Source organism: Empidonax traillii, unplaced genomic scaffold, assembly GCF_003031625.1.
Source record: "Empidonax traillii isolate 1590-97213 ecotype Southwest subspecies unplaced genomic scaffold, ASM303162v1 scaffold957:size654520, whole genome shotgun sequence".
NCBI classification, from domain to species: Eukaryota; Metazoa; Chordata; class Aves; order Passeriformes; family Tyrannidae; genus Empidonax; species Empidonax traillii.
In genome coordinates, this window is record NW_020956150.1 from 590,778 (window position 1) to 607,979 (window position 17,202).

The 17,202-nt window shown below is 48.1% G+C and overlaps 1 protein-coding gene across 5 annotated transcripts in view; it reads left to right on the forward strand.

Annotated features, from left to right (window-relative positions):
• Positions 1-11,191, forward strand: part of VMP1 (vacuole membrane protein 1) — a 53,959-nt gene extending 42,768 nt beyond the window's left edge. For all 5 annotated transcript variants that reach the window (XM_027903314.1, XM_027903311.1, XM_027903312.1 and 2 more), the window contains 3 exons: positions 1,486-1,547; positions 9,053-9,155; positions 10,388-11,191. In XM_027903314.1, coding sequence (XP_027759115.1) covers positions 1,486-1,547; positions 9,053-9,155; positions 10,388-10,531 — 309 coding nt within the window. In that variant the 3' untranslated portion in view covers positions 10,532-11,191. The remainder of the gene's footprint in view (positions 1-1,485; positions 1,548-9,052; positions 9,156-10,387) is intronic.
• Positions 11,192-17,202: the final 6,011 nt, after the last annotated feature.

Here is a 17,202-nt window from a genome sequence, read left to right on the forward strand (position 1 = left end):
TCTCTTTGGGGTGTTTTTGGGGTTTTTAACACAGTGCCCGTTCCTCTGTTGCTTGGAAATCTCTGCTGTCACTGCATTGAATGAGCAGGAGCTTTTAGTATAAAATTACTCCTGTAATAACCTCACCAAGCTGCTTTCAAAATCTTTTGCCCCAAACAGGAGATTTCAATCTTCAACGTTTTTTTTCCTCCCCTCGTTTTTGTAAATGGTTGTTTTGCTCTGCCCAGCCCTTAAACAGAAAACAACAAATAGATTTGGCACTCCTCTCATTGACTGGGATGGAACAGCTTTTCCTCCCCACTTATTTTTGTATTATCTGAATTTTCCTGCTTTTAAATCTCTGGTGCTGTTTGAATGTGTTCTGGCAGCGCAGGAAAGTGAAACAGCATCTGATCAATATTCCTTTTATTACTTTAATTGCCCTGTTCAGCTCCCCCAGCGTTTGCTGTGTAATTTATGGTGCTCCACGCTCGGATCACATGGAAGTGCAAAACCATTTCCCAGTGTCTCGTACAGTTGGTAAATCATCGGATTTTGTAACAGCTATTAGAATTCTCTTTTTTTTTTTTCGAGCACACTCTTGTGCAACGGCCCCGAGTTTTGGAGTGATCTGGCTGAACTTGGAATTTAGGAAATGTGAGAGTCATGGAAAAGGCCTCTGCTGAAGTGTTCTCCAGACAGGAAGCAGTGACTGGAGCAGTGGCCATCCCGGAGCTGCTTTGAACTGGGCTCTTCCTCGGGGCCACAGGATCCTCTGCTTGGAGTCACATCCCCTGTTTCCAGCCTGGGAAGGGCAGCTCTGCTTAGATCAGGCTGGAATGGGCCCGAGGAGGCTGTGGGAGCTCCGTGTACCCTCATCCCCTCCCAGCCTGCTCCCCCTGATGTCACCCAGGACACAGGGGAGGGAGCAAAGGCTGCTCCATCCGCATTTCAGCTGCTTTCAGAGGAGAGGGGAGTGCTGGGATCACAGCCACTGGGATCTCCTGCAAAACAAGCTGTGTCCCGGGAGCTTTTAACTGCAATTCCTGTTCCCAGCAGGCCGTTGGATCCCAGTGACAATCCCACAGGTGCCCGAAGGCTCTTTGTTCCTCACTGGGTGTTTTTTGCCGTGTTCTGTCTGAGCCTCGGGAACTTGGGCACTGAACTGTGTTATTTTTCACTCCTGGGATCCTCAGGTCCCTGTGTTTGTGTAAGGGGATGGGAATTTCACTGCCCAGCCGTGGCTGCTTTTCCATGAAAACTCTGTTGATGGAGCAAAGTGACCCTGAGCTTGTGGGAAGGGGTCTGGGGAGGACACGGATGGTCAGGAACAGGCTACAAAAACACTGCAGGGAATGAAATGCAGGAGCAAACAGGGGGACAAAGGGGAGGGGAACCCTGCAGAGGGAAAGCTGTGAGAGAGGAGAGCAGGGAGAGCCGTGGGGCTGGCTGGGAAGGACCCTTCTGATCCCGCTCCTTCTCCAACCGGGCCTTTCCTTCCCGCAGAAACTCTTCGTGATCATCACCTTCAGCAAACACATCGTGGAGCAGATGGTGGCTCTCATTGGGTGAGTAATTAATCCCTGCCCTCATTAGTGGAAAGCACTGCAGGGCTCAGAGCAGCGGGGATGGAGGGTGGGCTTTGTTCCCAAGCCGGGCTTTGGCCAGAACATTCAGAGAAAATTGTATTATCTGTAATTAAATTTACAACGTATACAAATGCATTAATTTATATATTACAATATATTGTTGGTATAGTTTATATATTATGTCATGGGTATATTACAGATATGTCTTTTAGATATTATATTTATAGAGAAAAACCACAAAATTCTGTGGCTCTACATTAAAACCTTGGGGTTTTATGCAGTGTTGCAAGATAAGGGAAAGCATCTTCCATACAGTTACACATTAGACATTTACGGTATTAAATCTCTCAGAAAACCTCGGAGTGAGAAACTGGGTGTGTAGAGTTTCATCTCCATTCTGGTAAATTTGGTAGAAAAGGCAGTTTTCATGGATAAACTCTGGTGATTTTGAGAAAGGTTTGGGGGGGTTTTATTGTGCTTTGTGGGTTTTTTATAAACTAGAATTAATCCAGTCTCATGAGTCAGTGAGAAAATTAAATTCCAAGGTGTTTCTGCTTTCCCAAGGTTTGTTCAGATTGACACTTTGCTGCCCAAACTGCAATAACCATTTTCACATAAAACCCCCAAATCCTCCAGAATGGTTTCAGGGCAGAAATGCCTGGAAATAATTCCTTTTAAAGCCCCAAACTCCCAGCAGTGATGCTGGACAAGGGAGAAGGAGTGTCAGAAGAAACTCGTAGGGCATTTCATTGACACTGACTTTATTTATTCCTGCTCTTCTGATCTGTTCTGTACCCAACATTAATTTGTGGCTCTGAACATTATTTAAAACAAAAGAGAGAGAGAGAGAAACGTGGCAACTTTGAACCATCAGGAGTTTCTCTCAGCATCCCTCACACCAGCTCAGGTATTTCCAAGGATTTCCTCTCCTGGGGATCCTGGAGCCAAAAAACCGGTCGGTTTTTTTTTCCTACTTCATCTGTCTTGGAGATAACTTTGCATTGAATTACCCCGAGTGCAGTCACGGGAGCTCTGCTGGATTTGGGGTTTACTGGAGGGGTTGATGTCAGAGTTAAAAAATGTTCCTGGGAGACAGTTGAGATTTTTGGAATGTCCCTCCCGCTCTCCTTGCCTTTTCCCAAGCTGTCTGCTGGCATTACCTCATCAATCTGCGTTAGAGGGAGCAGCAAACATGTTAAACAATACCTTGCATCAAAAGCCCTGTTATTAAATTAAAATGCAGTTCCATTTGGTGGGCAGTAACTTCATTTTAATCGAGTTCCACTCCGGGCTTCCTTTGCCTGGGACGTCCCTCTTGCCCAGTGGGAAATACCTGAGCACAGTACCTGAAAAAATGTTAAAACACGTGAATATCCAGGAGAGAAAAACCTAGACAGAAGGTTAAGTTGTGAGATAAAGTTTGGGGATATTTGATTTTATAAGGCAGGGAGAATTTCTTGCGAATTCTGTGATTTTTTTGGGGGTTAAAAAAGCGGGAATTATTCCCGTGCAGCTCAGGAGCTGTGAATGGTGTCACTGGTTTCGTGTCACTGAGGGTGATGGGACTGCAAACAGCTCATAAAACACTCCCTGTAGTAACCAAACAAAGAAAGGCCAACGTGGCAGGAAATGCAGGAGCTGCTCACGGAGAATTGTGAATTTTTAAGGATTTTTGGTGGTCGCTGGGGCACAAAAAACACTCCCAAGGTGGGAGGGAGGTGGTGACAAACGTGGCTGGGAGGAACGAGGAGCCCCGGGTGGGTTTGGGAGGTGGGGAGAGGCTGAAACCCGAGCTGGGCAGGGTTGAGAGGTGCTGGGAACTCCCTGGGCTGGGAATTCCCAACCTGTTCTACCAGTCCTGGGCTCGTGTTCTGTCCCTGCTCTGTCCCTCATCTCCTGTTTTGTGCACGAGCTTTGTGTCCTGCCCCTGGTAGAGCAGCTGAACTGCCTGCTCTGACACCCCTTGTAGCTGCTTCTGGCCCCTTGCAAATATTGAATTATTGTGGGGTTTATTTTGCCTCCTCGCTCTTTGCTTTTAGTGGTTTGTTGTTTTTTTTTTTTTCACCTACAGCTGCAGGGCTGGCTGTGAAGTCACACTGAGCAAAGGGCTTTGAGGCATGAGGATGATGTTTTCCTGGAAGTGGCAGTTTGAAATGGGGATTAAGAATTCCCAGAAAACTACTGAAGAAATCCACAAAGCTCTTGCCATCCCTTCTGGTGAAATGTTCAGAAAAGAACCCAATTTTGGTTCAATTCAGCCTGCCCAGCTCGTGTTTTGGGAGCTTCACAACTCCCAACAGGCAACCTAAAACCTTCGTAAAAATTCACAATTCGTTAAAAAACCCTTGGTTTATTGCACGTGGCCTTCACCTCCAAAGCATCTGAAATCAGTGTGGGAAGGAAATTCCCCCTTTTCCCTGTGGTAAATCAGAATCCCAGGACGGTTTGGGCTGGAAGGGACCTTAAAAATCATCTTGTTCCAACCTTTCCACAGGCAGGGACACCTCCCACTACCCCAGCTTGCTCCAAGCCCTGTCCAACCTGCCCTTGGACACCTCCAGGGATGGAATAATTAGTCAGTAGAGTAATTTGAAGTTTAAGTGCAGTGAAATCCATCTAAAAACTTTGCCACTTCCGTGGATTTTTAGCCAGGAGTGAAGCTCAGCAAGCTCTGGGAACCCACCCAGAACCACCCGTGAGGGGTCCCTGTCCCGGTGGGGTTCGTGGAACTCGTTTCCCAGCCCTGCAGCCCCGTGGGAACGATGCCCATCTGGGTTTTTGGGCACTGGAGCTGCTCCCTGGACAAACCAGTTTCCTGCTGTTTATTGGGCCATAAATCTTGGTTCACAACTTAATCCCCCTCAGTGCTGGAGAAGGAGCCTGATGTTCCTTCCCCCAAAACAGCACAAGCGGGATCACAGGCCCTGATGGAACTGGGAAGTTTGGTTAAGGATTGGCAGGGTTTTTTTTGGTCAAAAATCATTTACAGTCCAGGTTTAGGTTATTTCTTCAGAGCACAAGTCAAGGAGTGATAAAGGGCTGCACCAGGAATCTTGTCCTGGGGTTTCATTCCCTGGTTTTTGGGAGCCAACCCCACCTCCTGACAGCTGGACCTTTGTTCTGCCACAGCCCAGACCCTGCTGAGCTGCTTTAAGGGACATTTTGAGAAACAGGTTCCAATCAATCCTTTAAATAAAACCTGTGCAGTAGAACCTAAAATAACCTGCAAGGTGAGCAGCTTTGGGGCTGAGAACCTGCCAGTGGATCCCACAGAATTAGAGAAATTTATTTGCAGAAGGCTCGAAGGGTTTCACTCCCAACGAGCAAAGTTCTTTGCCCCTAAATTAGTACCAAAAAAATTAGTACCTGGAGCTGCAGGATGGGATTTTCTGAGAAATGGGAGTGAATAAAGGGGCTGGTTTAATGATGTTTGGCGTAACTGTTGGGAGGTGAGAGCCTCTGCCCCTCTGGGCTGGCTGTCAATAGTGTGATTTAAAGCAATTATCTTAAAGATTGGAGGTGCAGGGAGGGAAAAGCTCAGCCCAGAATGTCCCTCCTGCCTCTGGCACGTCCTTCACTAACAGGGATAACCCGTGTTTGCTGCAGGGGGGCAGGTCTGTGTCCCAAACCCTCCCGGCTGTTACTGCCGGGAGAAAATAAACTTGGATTCTCCGATAGGGCTTTCCTGGCTCCAAACCCCCCGCGCTCCGTGCCTGGGGCTGTGGATTCCCGTTGTTCCCGGGAGCTGCCGGGCTCGGGGGCGGGCTCAGGGATCGCTGAAAGCCCGAGTTACATCTCCAGTTTCCCCCGGAGTAACTGGAGTTACGGCTCGGGGTTAATCGGCTGCTTCATCAGCACGAGCCTCTCGTCACTGAGGAGCTCTGATTAACAGTGAAAGCCCCGATAATGCCCCCAAAACGGGACTTCACAGTGCCAGCTTCTTTTCTTCCTAAACCACTCGTGAATTCCGGCATTTCTCTCGGGAAAACTGGGCAAAGAGTGGGAAAAACCCCCCCAAGTGTTTCTGTAAGATGGGAACTTTCTACCCTGGGAGGTTTTTGGGGAGCTGTGGATTGAGCCCTGCCCTTGAGCTTTAGCACAGCTTGGAGTGAATTCCCGGAGTGTTCCCAACCTCTCCAGGCACAGGGTGAGAGATTTCAGGAACTCGAGAGCAACCTCTACTCCTGAAGATCCTGTCAGGTGAAAATGATGCCTTTCAGAAGTGCAGATATCAGGATTAAGTGGTATTAAAAATAAGTATTTTTAGTAGCAGTAAAAATGGATTGACTGGAATATCAAATAAATTCCTACTTTTTCTTAAGCACAGGGAAAGCACAGTTTTTCTCCTCTAGGTTTGGTGCCTTGGAGAAAACTCCTCTTTGGGGTTCCAAAGGTTCTCTTAAAAGGATTTAAATTCCCCCCCAAAAACCCTTTCCTCCCAACTTACAGTGACAGACACTCCTGGAAAAGCAGATTTATAAATTGTCCAGTGTATTTTAAACAGGGGTTTGCTGGAAGTGGAAAGGAAATTTTAGGAGTCAGAACCTGCAGGTCTTCGGTGCGATTTTAAAACTAATCCTGAAGCAGCTTTGCTGGATCTCTGTAATGTGAAGAGATGGGAAGTTTGGGGTTAATTACTGGAAAAAAAAAAAAAACAGCTTTAGGATTTTTAATTTGGATAGAAATGGTAGCTTTGAGTTAAAAATAATCAATCTGCATCTGTTTAATCACAAAGCCCAGGTACCAGTCCTGCCTCCAAGGGGGGTTTCTCAGTGAATCACAATTCTCAGTGATGTTTAGATTTTAGTGTTGGAATTCAGGTCATGTTTTTTATTGCAATATTCTGATTTTCATGAATTTCAGCTGCACCAAAGGCTGGGACAGCTTTTTGGAGGTTTCTTTTGTGCTGCAGCTCCTTGTGAAACGTTCAGTTTTAGCAGAGAATCAGAAGGAGTGAAAGCAAAAATGGAATGTTAAGGGTTCCTAAAACTTCTCAGTTACACTTCCTTGTAATTAAATTAAATAAAACTGAGCTCTAGGACTTTGAGATGTAAGTTATGTCTGCATTTGGATGCAGGTGACATATCTGGGGGGTTAAATGGTTTAATTTTGCCAGAGGAGCCCAAGTGACCAACACTATCCTGCTGAAATGGGATTTCAAGGATTTCACTCCCAGCACTGCAGATTCAAGACTTTCTAGATGTTCCTCAGCTTTGTTTTTGCTCCTTATTTAAAAAATCTATGCACTTCCCCCCCCCCCGGTATTAAAATCTCTCCAAAAATCGCAGGATTTCAGAATCAGAGGTCCTCCCATTCTTTAAAAATAGCTGTAATGAAGTTTAATTAATTAAAGTTAATTTAATTAATTTAAGTCGTGGTCACCAGAAAAGGTGGGGGGGGGGAAGTGAATTTTTTTTAGTGAGGAAAAATGTTGAAATTGGGTGTTGCAGCCTCTCCGAGCTCGGGGGGTGGCCGTGGCTTTGGTTTGGGACTGACTCGTTGAGTTTGGGAGTCATTTGAACACCCTCCTGTTAATCATTCACCCTCCCCATTGAAATGGCCCTCCTTTCACCACCACGCAGGTTAAAATTAAACTCTTACCTTGCAGTGGCTGCTCTGGGGGAGGCAGGGAAGGCTCTGGATGTTCCAAGCGCGGCTTTTCCCGGGAAAGGGCCGGGGCCGAGTCCTGCAGATCCTTTGGGTTCCTGTAAAACACTCAGGGACAGGGCTGGACTCTCTGGGCTTGATATTTTTTTCCCCTCAAATTTCCCCAGCCCAGGCCCAGAATTTCCTCCCCCCCCCTCCCCGTTCCCCTCCCGGGGTGAATCATGAGGGAAATGGTCAATCTTTTCTGGTAAATGTGCCCCCCGGCCGTGAAGGAAACCCATTGAGAGGAGCAGAATGAGGCACTTTGTTTGGCACTCTGAAATTCCTAAAATTAGAAAGTCTTCTTTTTTTTTCTTTTTTTTCCTGGAAAAGGGAATATGGTGTCAAATGAGGAGGAAAATAATTGGAGAGACACAGGGAGATGGTCCCTCGTGGAACTGGGTGTTGTTGGATGTGTCGTGGTGTGTGAAGTTGTTTTGCTGAACCCTCCTTGTGGTGTAAAGAATCAAAAGGGAAGCGCTGAAAATTTAGGGGGGTTTTCAGTGTGGGAGATCATATTGATCTCTTTAAATATAGAAAATTTAAACCTAATCAAAATTTAAAAAAAAAATATAAAATTAAACTCTCCATTCTCTCTGAAATTCAAGTGGTGTCTGTCAGGACTGGGAGTTGTGGTGGGTGTTTGAGGATCCAGCCTTGGGAGCCTTTGGATTGGGTGTTGTGTGTTCACACAGGCTGTGGTGGTGCTGGGGACAGTTTATTCTGGGTAATATTTGAGTCGTGGGGTTTAATATTTGAGGTTTTTGGGGGGTGAGGTTTAAGGGTTGTGCCCATTATGGAAGGGTTTTGGAGATCCAAAAATCCCGGGGTGGGTGGATTTCAGGACCAGCTGCCTGGGGTGGGTTTAGGGGGAGCTTGGCCAGGGGAGTTTGAAGGGAGGCTGCCCGAGTTCTGGGGCTGAATAGTTGAGTTTTGGGGTTTGATTTAAGGATTGTGCCCATCACAGAAGGGTTTGGATCTCGTGTTCAATCACGGGGTGGGTGATTTCAGGAACAGCTTGCCTGGGTGGGTTCGGTGGGAGCCTGGCCAGGGGGATTTGGGGGAGCTCAGAGCCTGCCCGGCGGTACCACCTGCACCCCTGGAGCTGGGAGAGGCTCCAAAGGTGACGGTGCCAGCAGGGAGGAGGTGCTGGCAGGGTCCCCCCCTGCCCACCCCGTGCCCCCCGCGCTGGCACAGCCCGGGCAGGGGCCGAGCTCCTCTTTGTTCCTTTGTTAATCCCTGCCCGGGGGAGGCGCCGCGGGATTTGCTCACGCGTTCCTTTTGGGAAGGGATGACGCACAGATTGTCCTAATAAGGACTTTGTTGGAGAAAGGGGCCGTCTCCTCGCGGGAGAAGGGGCAAGTCATAGGGCGAGCAGTTTCTTTTTTAACCGGGGGATGACACAAGCACAAGTCATTTCCTTATTAATCGGTTCAAACCAGTTCTTACAGGAACTGCTGGTGATAAATGTGGGACTTCTCCGAAGTCATTCATTTGCCTCGCAGCGCTGCCCCCGCTGCTCAAGCTCCTTGTGCTGCCTGCAGGACCTGCTGCAGCTCCCAGCTCTGCCTCCCTCCCCAGGGCTCTGCTGCCCGCACAGATTTGTCTCTTTTCTTTTTTTTTTTTCCGATCAAAAGATGAATTTTGCTTTATTTCGTGGGTTTCTGTTTTCTCGAGTTCCCTCCTGAGCTGTGGCTCGGGCTGAGCTTTGCTCTGATTAGGTAAAGTGGTAAGTTTAAAAAAAAAAAAAAAAAGCCAATGTGTTTTTTTTTTGTTTTGTTTTTGGTTTTTTTTCCCCCCCTGTTTTGTCTCGTTCTCTGGGATGAACTGTCCATCAGTGCTATTCCAAGTATAGGTCCTTCTCTTCAGAAGCCGTTTCAAGAGTATCTGGAAGCTCAGAGGATAAAACTTCACCACAAGTCGGACGGGGGAGTTCCCCAGGTAAGACCCTCCTGCCTTTCTCGGGCTCTTCCCTTGCCTGTCTGACCGAGATCTGCCCTCACCCGGGCAATAGATAAAAAAATCTCACTCCAAAACCGAGCTGGGAATTCAAAATTCCCTGAAAACAGATTGTAAAAATTCCTCCGCAATTGTATGAAACTGGATTTTAAACTTACCCTGTTTAAAACTTAAAATTGTACAAAATTGGATTTAAATCCTTTAGAGAATAAGGAAAAAAAAAAAGAAAGCCAGACCAGTGGCACGTTTTGCCTCTCTGCATTAGCTGCATGCTTGGAAGGTTGGATTTAAGGAGGCAAAAGTTGCATTTCCATGTGAAAGGGTGACAAACTGAGCAGCACCCGATGCTTGGGGAGCCAGGGGGGGTCTGAGGCTTCGTGGACAGTAAGAGGGAGGAAATCCCCGAGCCTTCAGGGTTTGGAAGGAAAAGAAAACTACGGTGTTTAGAGCAGGGACAAGGGGCAGAAATTTCCTTTCATCCAAAAAAAAAATTATATATATAAAAAAAATATTTTAAAAAACTTACTTACCCTGGATTTGTGACGGGCCAGAGCGATTGGAGGTGGAATTCCTGAGGATGCCGAGGCGTTTGAGATCGAATCCGTGGCTCGGGTTTCGCGGGCAGTGTTGGTGGCTGCTGGAAATGCTCCTCTGGCCATTTCCCACCCCAAAAGAGCCCCGGGGGGCCCGGGCTGGAGTGCGGGGAGGGCTCGTGGCAGGGCACTGCTGCCCTCCTTTGACAGCAACACCAGGGAGCAGCTGCCCTGGAAAACCGCTGCGAGTGGCACCGGCAACTTCCAGCGGGATCCTGAAGGGAGGATAACACGGAAAATGCAGTTTAGGGGGAAAGCCCACGCTGGTAACCAGCGAGCTCGTGGTTTGCTGGGCGAGGAACGTGACAGAGGCTGCTGAGTCCCAACTCTGAGGATCGTTAGCGAGGCCCAAACAATACTGGGAATAATAAATCACTGGGGGATGATAATAAATCACCCTGGGAAGGAGCAGGGCCTGGGCATGTGCCTGGCAGAGCCTCTGCATTGTCCTCGCAGGGAGCAGATTGCAGATTCGCTGCAGGAACCCCTCAGCCTGCTCTGGTTCCTGAGTTGGGTTTGATTAATGACAAAATAAGTGGTCCAGCTTTCCCCTTTCCCCCCTGAGAGTGGAGACTCTGCTAATCTGCATCTTCCTCCTCCTCCTGTTTTGTCTCTCTCCAGGGGGAAAACTGGCTGTCCTGGATGTTTGAGAAACTGGTGATTGTGATGGTTTGTTATTTTATCTTGTCTATTATCAACTCCATGGCCCAGAGCTACGCCAAGAGGCTGCAGCAGAAGATGTACTCGGAGGAGAAAACCAAATGAGCCCGAACAAAACCCCTCCAGAGGGTCCTGGCAGACCCCGAAATGACACAGCTTTTCATATGGTTCAAAATCAGCATTATTCAAAACGGGGGAAAACTTTTTCAAACATCAGTTTTCAACTAGAACAAAGTTTTGATTTGATTTTTTTTTTTGTTTTTGTTTTTTTTTTTGAAAGTAATTTGGATATTAGAGCAAAGGTTCCATTGACAATGTTAAGGTAAGGTGTAAATGCTTCACGAGTCTTGGGGGGTGTTGTCCAGGATGGACGAGGGGGTGTTCAGTGGGGTTTAACGCAAATGTTGTCCATCCAAATTACTTCCAAAATGGGTGATTTCATGCTCTCCATCTCCTGGGTTAACTCACACCAACCTGAGGGCGACTCCTCATTTGGAAGGGTGGCTGTTTTGCTTTTCCCATGACTTTCCAGCCCATCCCAGTGTAAATACAGACTGGATACAAACTGTTGCATGTCCCTGCTGGTAAAGGCTGTGCCGGCTGAATTCCCAGTGTCCCATCCAGTGCACGTTGGAAAAGCCACCCTGTCCCGGTGATGTTATCAGAGGTGATTGCTGTCGAATGCCCACACCGACATTTTTTATTCTGTATATTTAGAATGAAGTTAAGATAAAACTTTATAAAGTCATCTTTGATCATTCCAGATTTTCTTGTGTCAGTCTTTTTGAGCTGTTTCTTTCCCTCTCCTCTTTTGGATGCTCGGTTTCCCCTCTGAAGCCTTTAACCCCCCCGAGCTGCATGTTCATTCACCCTCCTGCACTGATGGTGCTGACACCCTTTGGGCTTTTTTTTCCTTGTTGTTCTTTTTTATTTTTCTTTTTTTTCTTAAGAGCTTCTTACTCAGCAAAGGCAGCAGGAAGGACGTGTCTTGCTTGGAGCACAATTAAAATAGGCAGGTTGAACAGTATTTATTCTGCTCAGGTGTTGGCCCCGGAGCCCAGAACTGTGGGCAGTGGGGAAGAGGAGAGGGGGAAGATTTAATATGTTAAATAGATTTGATGTCCAGAACAGAACTTTAGAGAACCTTGATTTTCTGCTTTTAGAGTCAGATACCTTCCAAACCTTGTTCTGACCCAGTGTGTGTGTCAGCTCTAATGGACTAACATTGAAATGGATCTTTTTCCCTCCTGGGCACTTCCACCTGTAAATGTTTGTCAACTGTTGCTTTGGTTCCTGTCCTGGGGGTAAGTAAAGCCGAGTTTGCTCTCAGTGAGTGTTGCAGGAGGTGCCCAGAGCGGGTCAGACCCTGCCTGGTGGGGCAGCTTTGGGGTGAGCTGGGCTGTGTTTTTTGGGGGGCTGCCGTGGTGCTCCAGCGTGTCCATCCCCACCATCCTGTCGGATAGCTTATCAGACTGATGTTGACTGTTGGATCTCATGGCAACAACAGTCGGTAGGCTGTCTGACATTTTGGTATCTCTCATCTGAGCGTTCCCCTCATCCATCTGCAGCTGTCCCATCGAGCATCAGCACGGCCCTGTGTTTGCTTTAGCTCCGAGGAGCCGCCGGTTCTGCCATCACCACATCCTCCAGTCCAGAGTGTCCCGTCCCCGCTGTGTGTGAGGTTTGGAGCTCGTGGGTGAAGTTGTCTCCTGCCCTGAGGGGTGGGCAGGTGTGCAGATGGGCTGCTCTGGCACCGCTCTGAGCACAGGGAATTTAAAGACCTAAAAATCTCGGTATGAGGTCAAAGGCACAAAGGCTGTTCGTGTCCTGCTGATTTTTAAAGGGGAACACCATTGCTTACATTTTCCACTTTTTTTTTTTTTTTTTTTTCGTTTTTCACCTTTTGGCCTTAATAAGGTCTTTGACAATAAAGTCCCAAAGGTCTTCTAACATAATGCAAGTTCCAAAAATCCCAGCTGTGCTTGGTACCTCACTTTTGTCAATCTGTGGAAGCTTCAGGGGTGCACTTGGAGGAGATGCCAGCCCAGAGCTGCGTGTTCTGTTCCCCTCAGGACGCTGGAGCAGTGACAGCCCTGGGCTGCTCCCCCCAGTCCTGGGGGCAGCTTTTTTGTCCTCAGATTCCCCTGAGGGACACAGGTATTTATTTATTCACCTCTCTCAGTTCTGGTGGTGTCAACTAACAGAGAAAAAAAACCCCTCTTGCCAGAGCCTGAGCCAAAAAAACCTGCTCCTTTAGAGGTCCCCTTAAAATTCTGCCTCTTGCCTGCTGGAAAACCCCTGGAAAAAGGGAGCTTTCTCCCACTTTTAGTGCAATGTGTTTACATCCATGTGGCGTGAAATATCTGTGTGTCTGTTGTTCCTCAGCTTGTGTTCCATGTGTCCATTCCAATAAGCTCTGCTGGTTATCTTGAAGCTTTCTAACCCTCTTTAAAGAAGGAACTGCTGGTTCTACCTGCTCCTACCTGGGAGATGATAACACTTGGTAAAAGGTTAAAAGAAATCATAGAAATGAAAGTATCCCTAATGAGATTTTCAATGGATAGTTTTATGTTTGCTTAAATAAACAAAGAAACGACGTTTCCCAGTGTTCATTTCAGCTGGATTGTTTCCACTCTGGGTGTTGAAGTGGGTTGGTAGCACTTGTGACATTTGTTGTCTGGAATGGAGAAGATCCATCAGAATTTTGTGGCTTCAGAGACCTGGAGCCTTCAGCATTTCACCTGAAAACGTGGATTCTGCTCCCTGAATCCACAGTCCCTGTCTTCAGTCAGGCACTGGGAGCAGTCACCTCCTGGGGTGTGAGGGACAAAGCCAAGGGGAGCTCTTGCAGGAGGGAAATCTGAGCACAGGATTGTTTTTCTTTTAGCTCTCAGTTCAGATCCTGAATAAAAAGCATCTTGCTTTTTTTCCCTGGGAGTTACTGAAAATCACGTGGAGGTAACAGCACCTGAGGGGTGGTTAAACCTCAAAGATGACTTGGCTGTGATAGAGTGGGTTTTTTTGGGTCTCCTCCTCTGTGGGACGTGACTGAATCTCTTCAGGAGAGGAGAATTGGAAGCAGCACATCAGAGCTGAGGGCAGGTAGGGCTGAAACTCCTCCTCCCCTTCATTTTCCTTGCTTTTCCTGCCTGCCCTGGGGGTTGTTCCTGCCCTGGCTGTTCCCTGGGATGGTGGGAGGTGGCAGAGCTGCCCTGCCCCAGCAGTGGGGATTGCTGGTGGCAGCACAGCTCAGGTCACGGTGGCTGTGCCACCCAAGAGCCCGTGGCAGGTCAAATCCTCCAGTTCCAGGCTGGAAAACAGTCAGGAAAGCTCCTGCTTTCCCTGTCTGTGCAGCTCCTTCCCTCCATCCCAGTGTCCCGCTGTGTTCCTGCTCAAGCAGCTCCCTCTGGACCCCCCCCCAGCAGCCTGTTCTGCTAAAAGACACTTGTCATTCCCACCTGACAGGGGTTTAGTGCTGCTCCACATCCTTCCCTGCTGTGCCTTGGGGTTTCAGGGCTTGATTGGTCCCGGTGTCACTGCAGGCACAAACCCCGGGGGTGTGTCCCTGATTATCGAGCACAAATATAAATATTAGTGAGCCAGACTGATGGCAGGTGGAAAGAGGAGTGGGGGCTGGGGGTGTTCTTTGAAGCACGGGGTTAAAACACACTTTGTAATCAGTTAAAAAGGCTGAATTTATTACAGGTAAGGCATTGGAATGGCTCTTCTGAGCTTTACAATTCGGTTTAAAAGCTGGGTGGGAGTGGGAGGGAATCCCGCTGGGCTGTGGGCTCTGGGGGGAGCTGGGCAGGTGAGGGGTCAGTGCTGGAGCCACCTGGGTTCCTGTAAGCTCAGGAAACAGGGATTGAAGCAATTCCTTCCCATGGAACACCCCCTGATGCCCTCAGAGACCGAAGGTCAATATTTGCCTGTGCTCTGGCAAACTCCTTTTTAGAGGGATTACGGTGAGAAACTCTTCGAGCCTGCTGTCACTCCCCCAATTCAGGTGCCTAACAGAGGGCACGAAAGGCTGGCATTTATTTCCTTACCCATTTCACTTGCTTACTGATGCATCCATCTGCTCTCAGGAGGGGCAGCCAAACAATGCCCTGGCAGGGTGTGAAGGGAGAGGCTGAACAGCCCGGGGCTCTTGGCAGCAGAGGAAGGAGCTCAAAGGCAGAGACTTTCTGCTGTTATGTCACCTCCCAGGTACAAGCAAACAGCAAAGAGCCCAGCAGTGTGTCAGGAATTCAGAAAAAAAGGGTATTTCGGTCAAAAAAAAAATCTCACTGTGGCCCTGTGCTGGATTTGAAAGGAAGGGGGTGTTGAGGTGGTTCAGCTCATTCGCTGCTGGTGGTGTAAAACAAAGGTGCCAAGTGGAAGGGCCAAGCTTGGGGTTAGTTTGCTTTAGCATGTGCTGAGAGGGGGATGATTATTATTATTATTATTAGCCATGGAATGTCACCTCCTCCCTCACTTGGGACCAGCTGATCTGGGGCATTTCCCAGGCCCAAAGCCTTTCCACAGGAAGGTGTCAGCTCTGCCTGGCCCAACCTGTAGGGAATTCCCAGGAGATGCCCTAAGTTTGTCCTGTCCAGGTGAGGTGACCTCGTGGTGCCTCTGTTCTCCCTACACCCTCAGGAAATAATCTGGCATTTCTCTTGCAGAAGCTGCTGCTGATTCAAACACACAAATACCTTGTTCAAAGCTCACACTTCAGTGCAGAAATGGAATTTTGAGGGACTGGGGCTTTCCTGACACTGCCCTTTCCATCTGGTGACTGAAAAAGCAGGTTTGTGTGCTCAGCATTTTCCTGAAAACTGGAGAGAAAACACACATTTAGATTTACAGCATTGTACAAACGCTGCCATTTCCACAAAGCCTCTCTGGGCTGCTCAGGAACCACCCTGCCCTCCGTGCCTCCTGCTGCAGCTGTTTGCTGGGGGAGCTGGAATATTCGGGATATTTTCACAACAGCAGATTCCATCTCTCACACTCCTGCACTCGTGGGTCTGCCCTCAGCCTGGCTGAGCTCCAGGGACACCCAGTGATGAGCACCCCTGGGTGCTGTGGCAGGGCCTGGGTGGGGAGCAGCCAGGGAGACACTTTTGGGGATGCCTGAAGATGGTGTTCAGTGGAGCTCAGGGTGATGGATGCCAAAGAAATGCCCCAGGTAGGATCTCTGCTGCAGGGTTTGGTGCTGATGCCTCCCTTCACTTCTCCCCAGCCCTGTTTTAATCACCCTGTGGCAAACCCACTGGGCAGGAACTGAACCCCTGGGGCTGCCCAGGAAGAGGCAGGTGCTGCTGACAGGGGTGAAATAATCCCTGTCCTTTGGCAACAGATCCCAGCTGTGACAGATCCTCCCAATCCCGAGGATAAGGAAGGGGTTAAGTGTTGTTTGGAAGGGCCTGAGAGCCCTTGGCTAAAACTGTCCCTGATGTCTCCTCCCCTGGGCCTTCCTGGAGCTCTCTCTGCCCTTGCTCCAGGATTTTTGGATAAGTCCAGGCTTGCTGAGTGAAGTTTTGTTCAGCTGGAGGACCCCAAGGACGAGCTCTCCTTTGCCAGCACAGCCCAGGTTTGGATCTGCTTTTATATCAGAATATTTTGGGTCTGGGGAGAAGCCTGAGTAGATCTTTTTAGGGGAATATAAGGTGAACCCCTGAGTGAGGGGCTGGCAGGGAGGGAATGGAAGCTTTCCTCTTGGGAGAAACATCCAATTGGATATTAATCTGCTGGTTGCCAAATTCCTGCCTTTAACAGTCCTGCTACTCTTACATTTAAAACAGGGATTTTGGCACCCTCTTTTTGGTGTTTTTCTGTTTTCTGGTGTAAGTGCAGCATGGGCAGAGCTGGGGAGGAAGCAGGGGCAGGAGCAGGAAGCTGGAATTCGCTGCTGGGGTGTTTGAAGCTGTGTCTGGGCTGCCCTTGGAAGCAGGGGAGGAAAGGCAGCAGCTCAGTTCCTTTTGGAAGCTTTTTGTGCTAAATCTGAGCCATGAATCACTTCCCTGATGACTCCTGGGCAGCTCCTAAAGTGTGTCCAGCAAAACTCACCCTCCTTCATCTGCCACTGTTTCCTTTTGGATGTTTAGTCTCTCACTTCATAATATTTATCTAGACTAAATTTCTTAGCAAATGCAGAAGGAAGTGAATTATTCATCCTTTTGTACCTTAATTTTCCTCAGTAGTGTATCAGCTGCTAATCTGAATATCACTTCCTGCTTTCAGATTGATAAATTCCTGGTTGCTGTGGGAACCACAGATTTTTTTTTTTTTTTTCCTTTACATATTTCCCCCCAGTTCTTTCCTTCCTGTACTGGCAAGCGAGTCTGACCTTAAAAGCACCAATATCTGCTTATATCCAAAGAAATTGTGTCTATAAATACATTAACTACTGTCACTTGCCACTTGTTGTGTTTAAAGTATTTTAGGTCGTTGCAGAGTTTCGTTTCTGGGTTGGAATTTTTTTTTTTGTGAGTTTGATTTGCTTGGGGTTTTTTTTTATTTTTTATTTTTGTGGCCAAATAAAAGGTTCTCCTGTTGATGAAATGCCTTCTGCAGTTGGGAGTCCTTGAATCAGCTTCCCAGTGAGCTGCACCTGTCCCTGCCCACAACAATGCTGAGGTTTGGGACATTGTTCCAGCTTTAGGGACATCCTGGGGGGGACTGAAACCCAGCAAGGTCAAGGCCACTGATTCTGTTGTTCCTGTCACTGAGCCACTGGCTCGTGCTGACCTTTGATCCACCTCATTAACTTTAATTGCTGAGGGAATAAA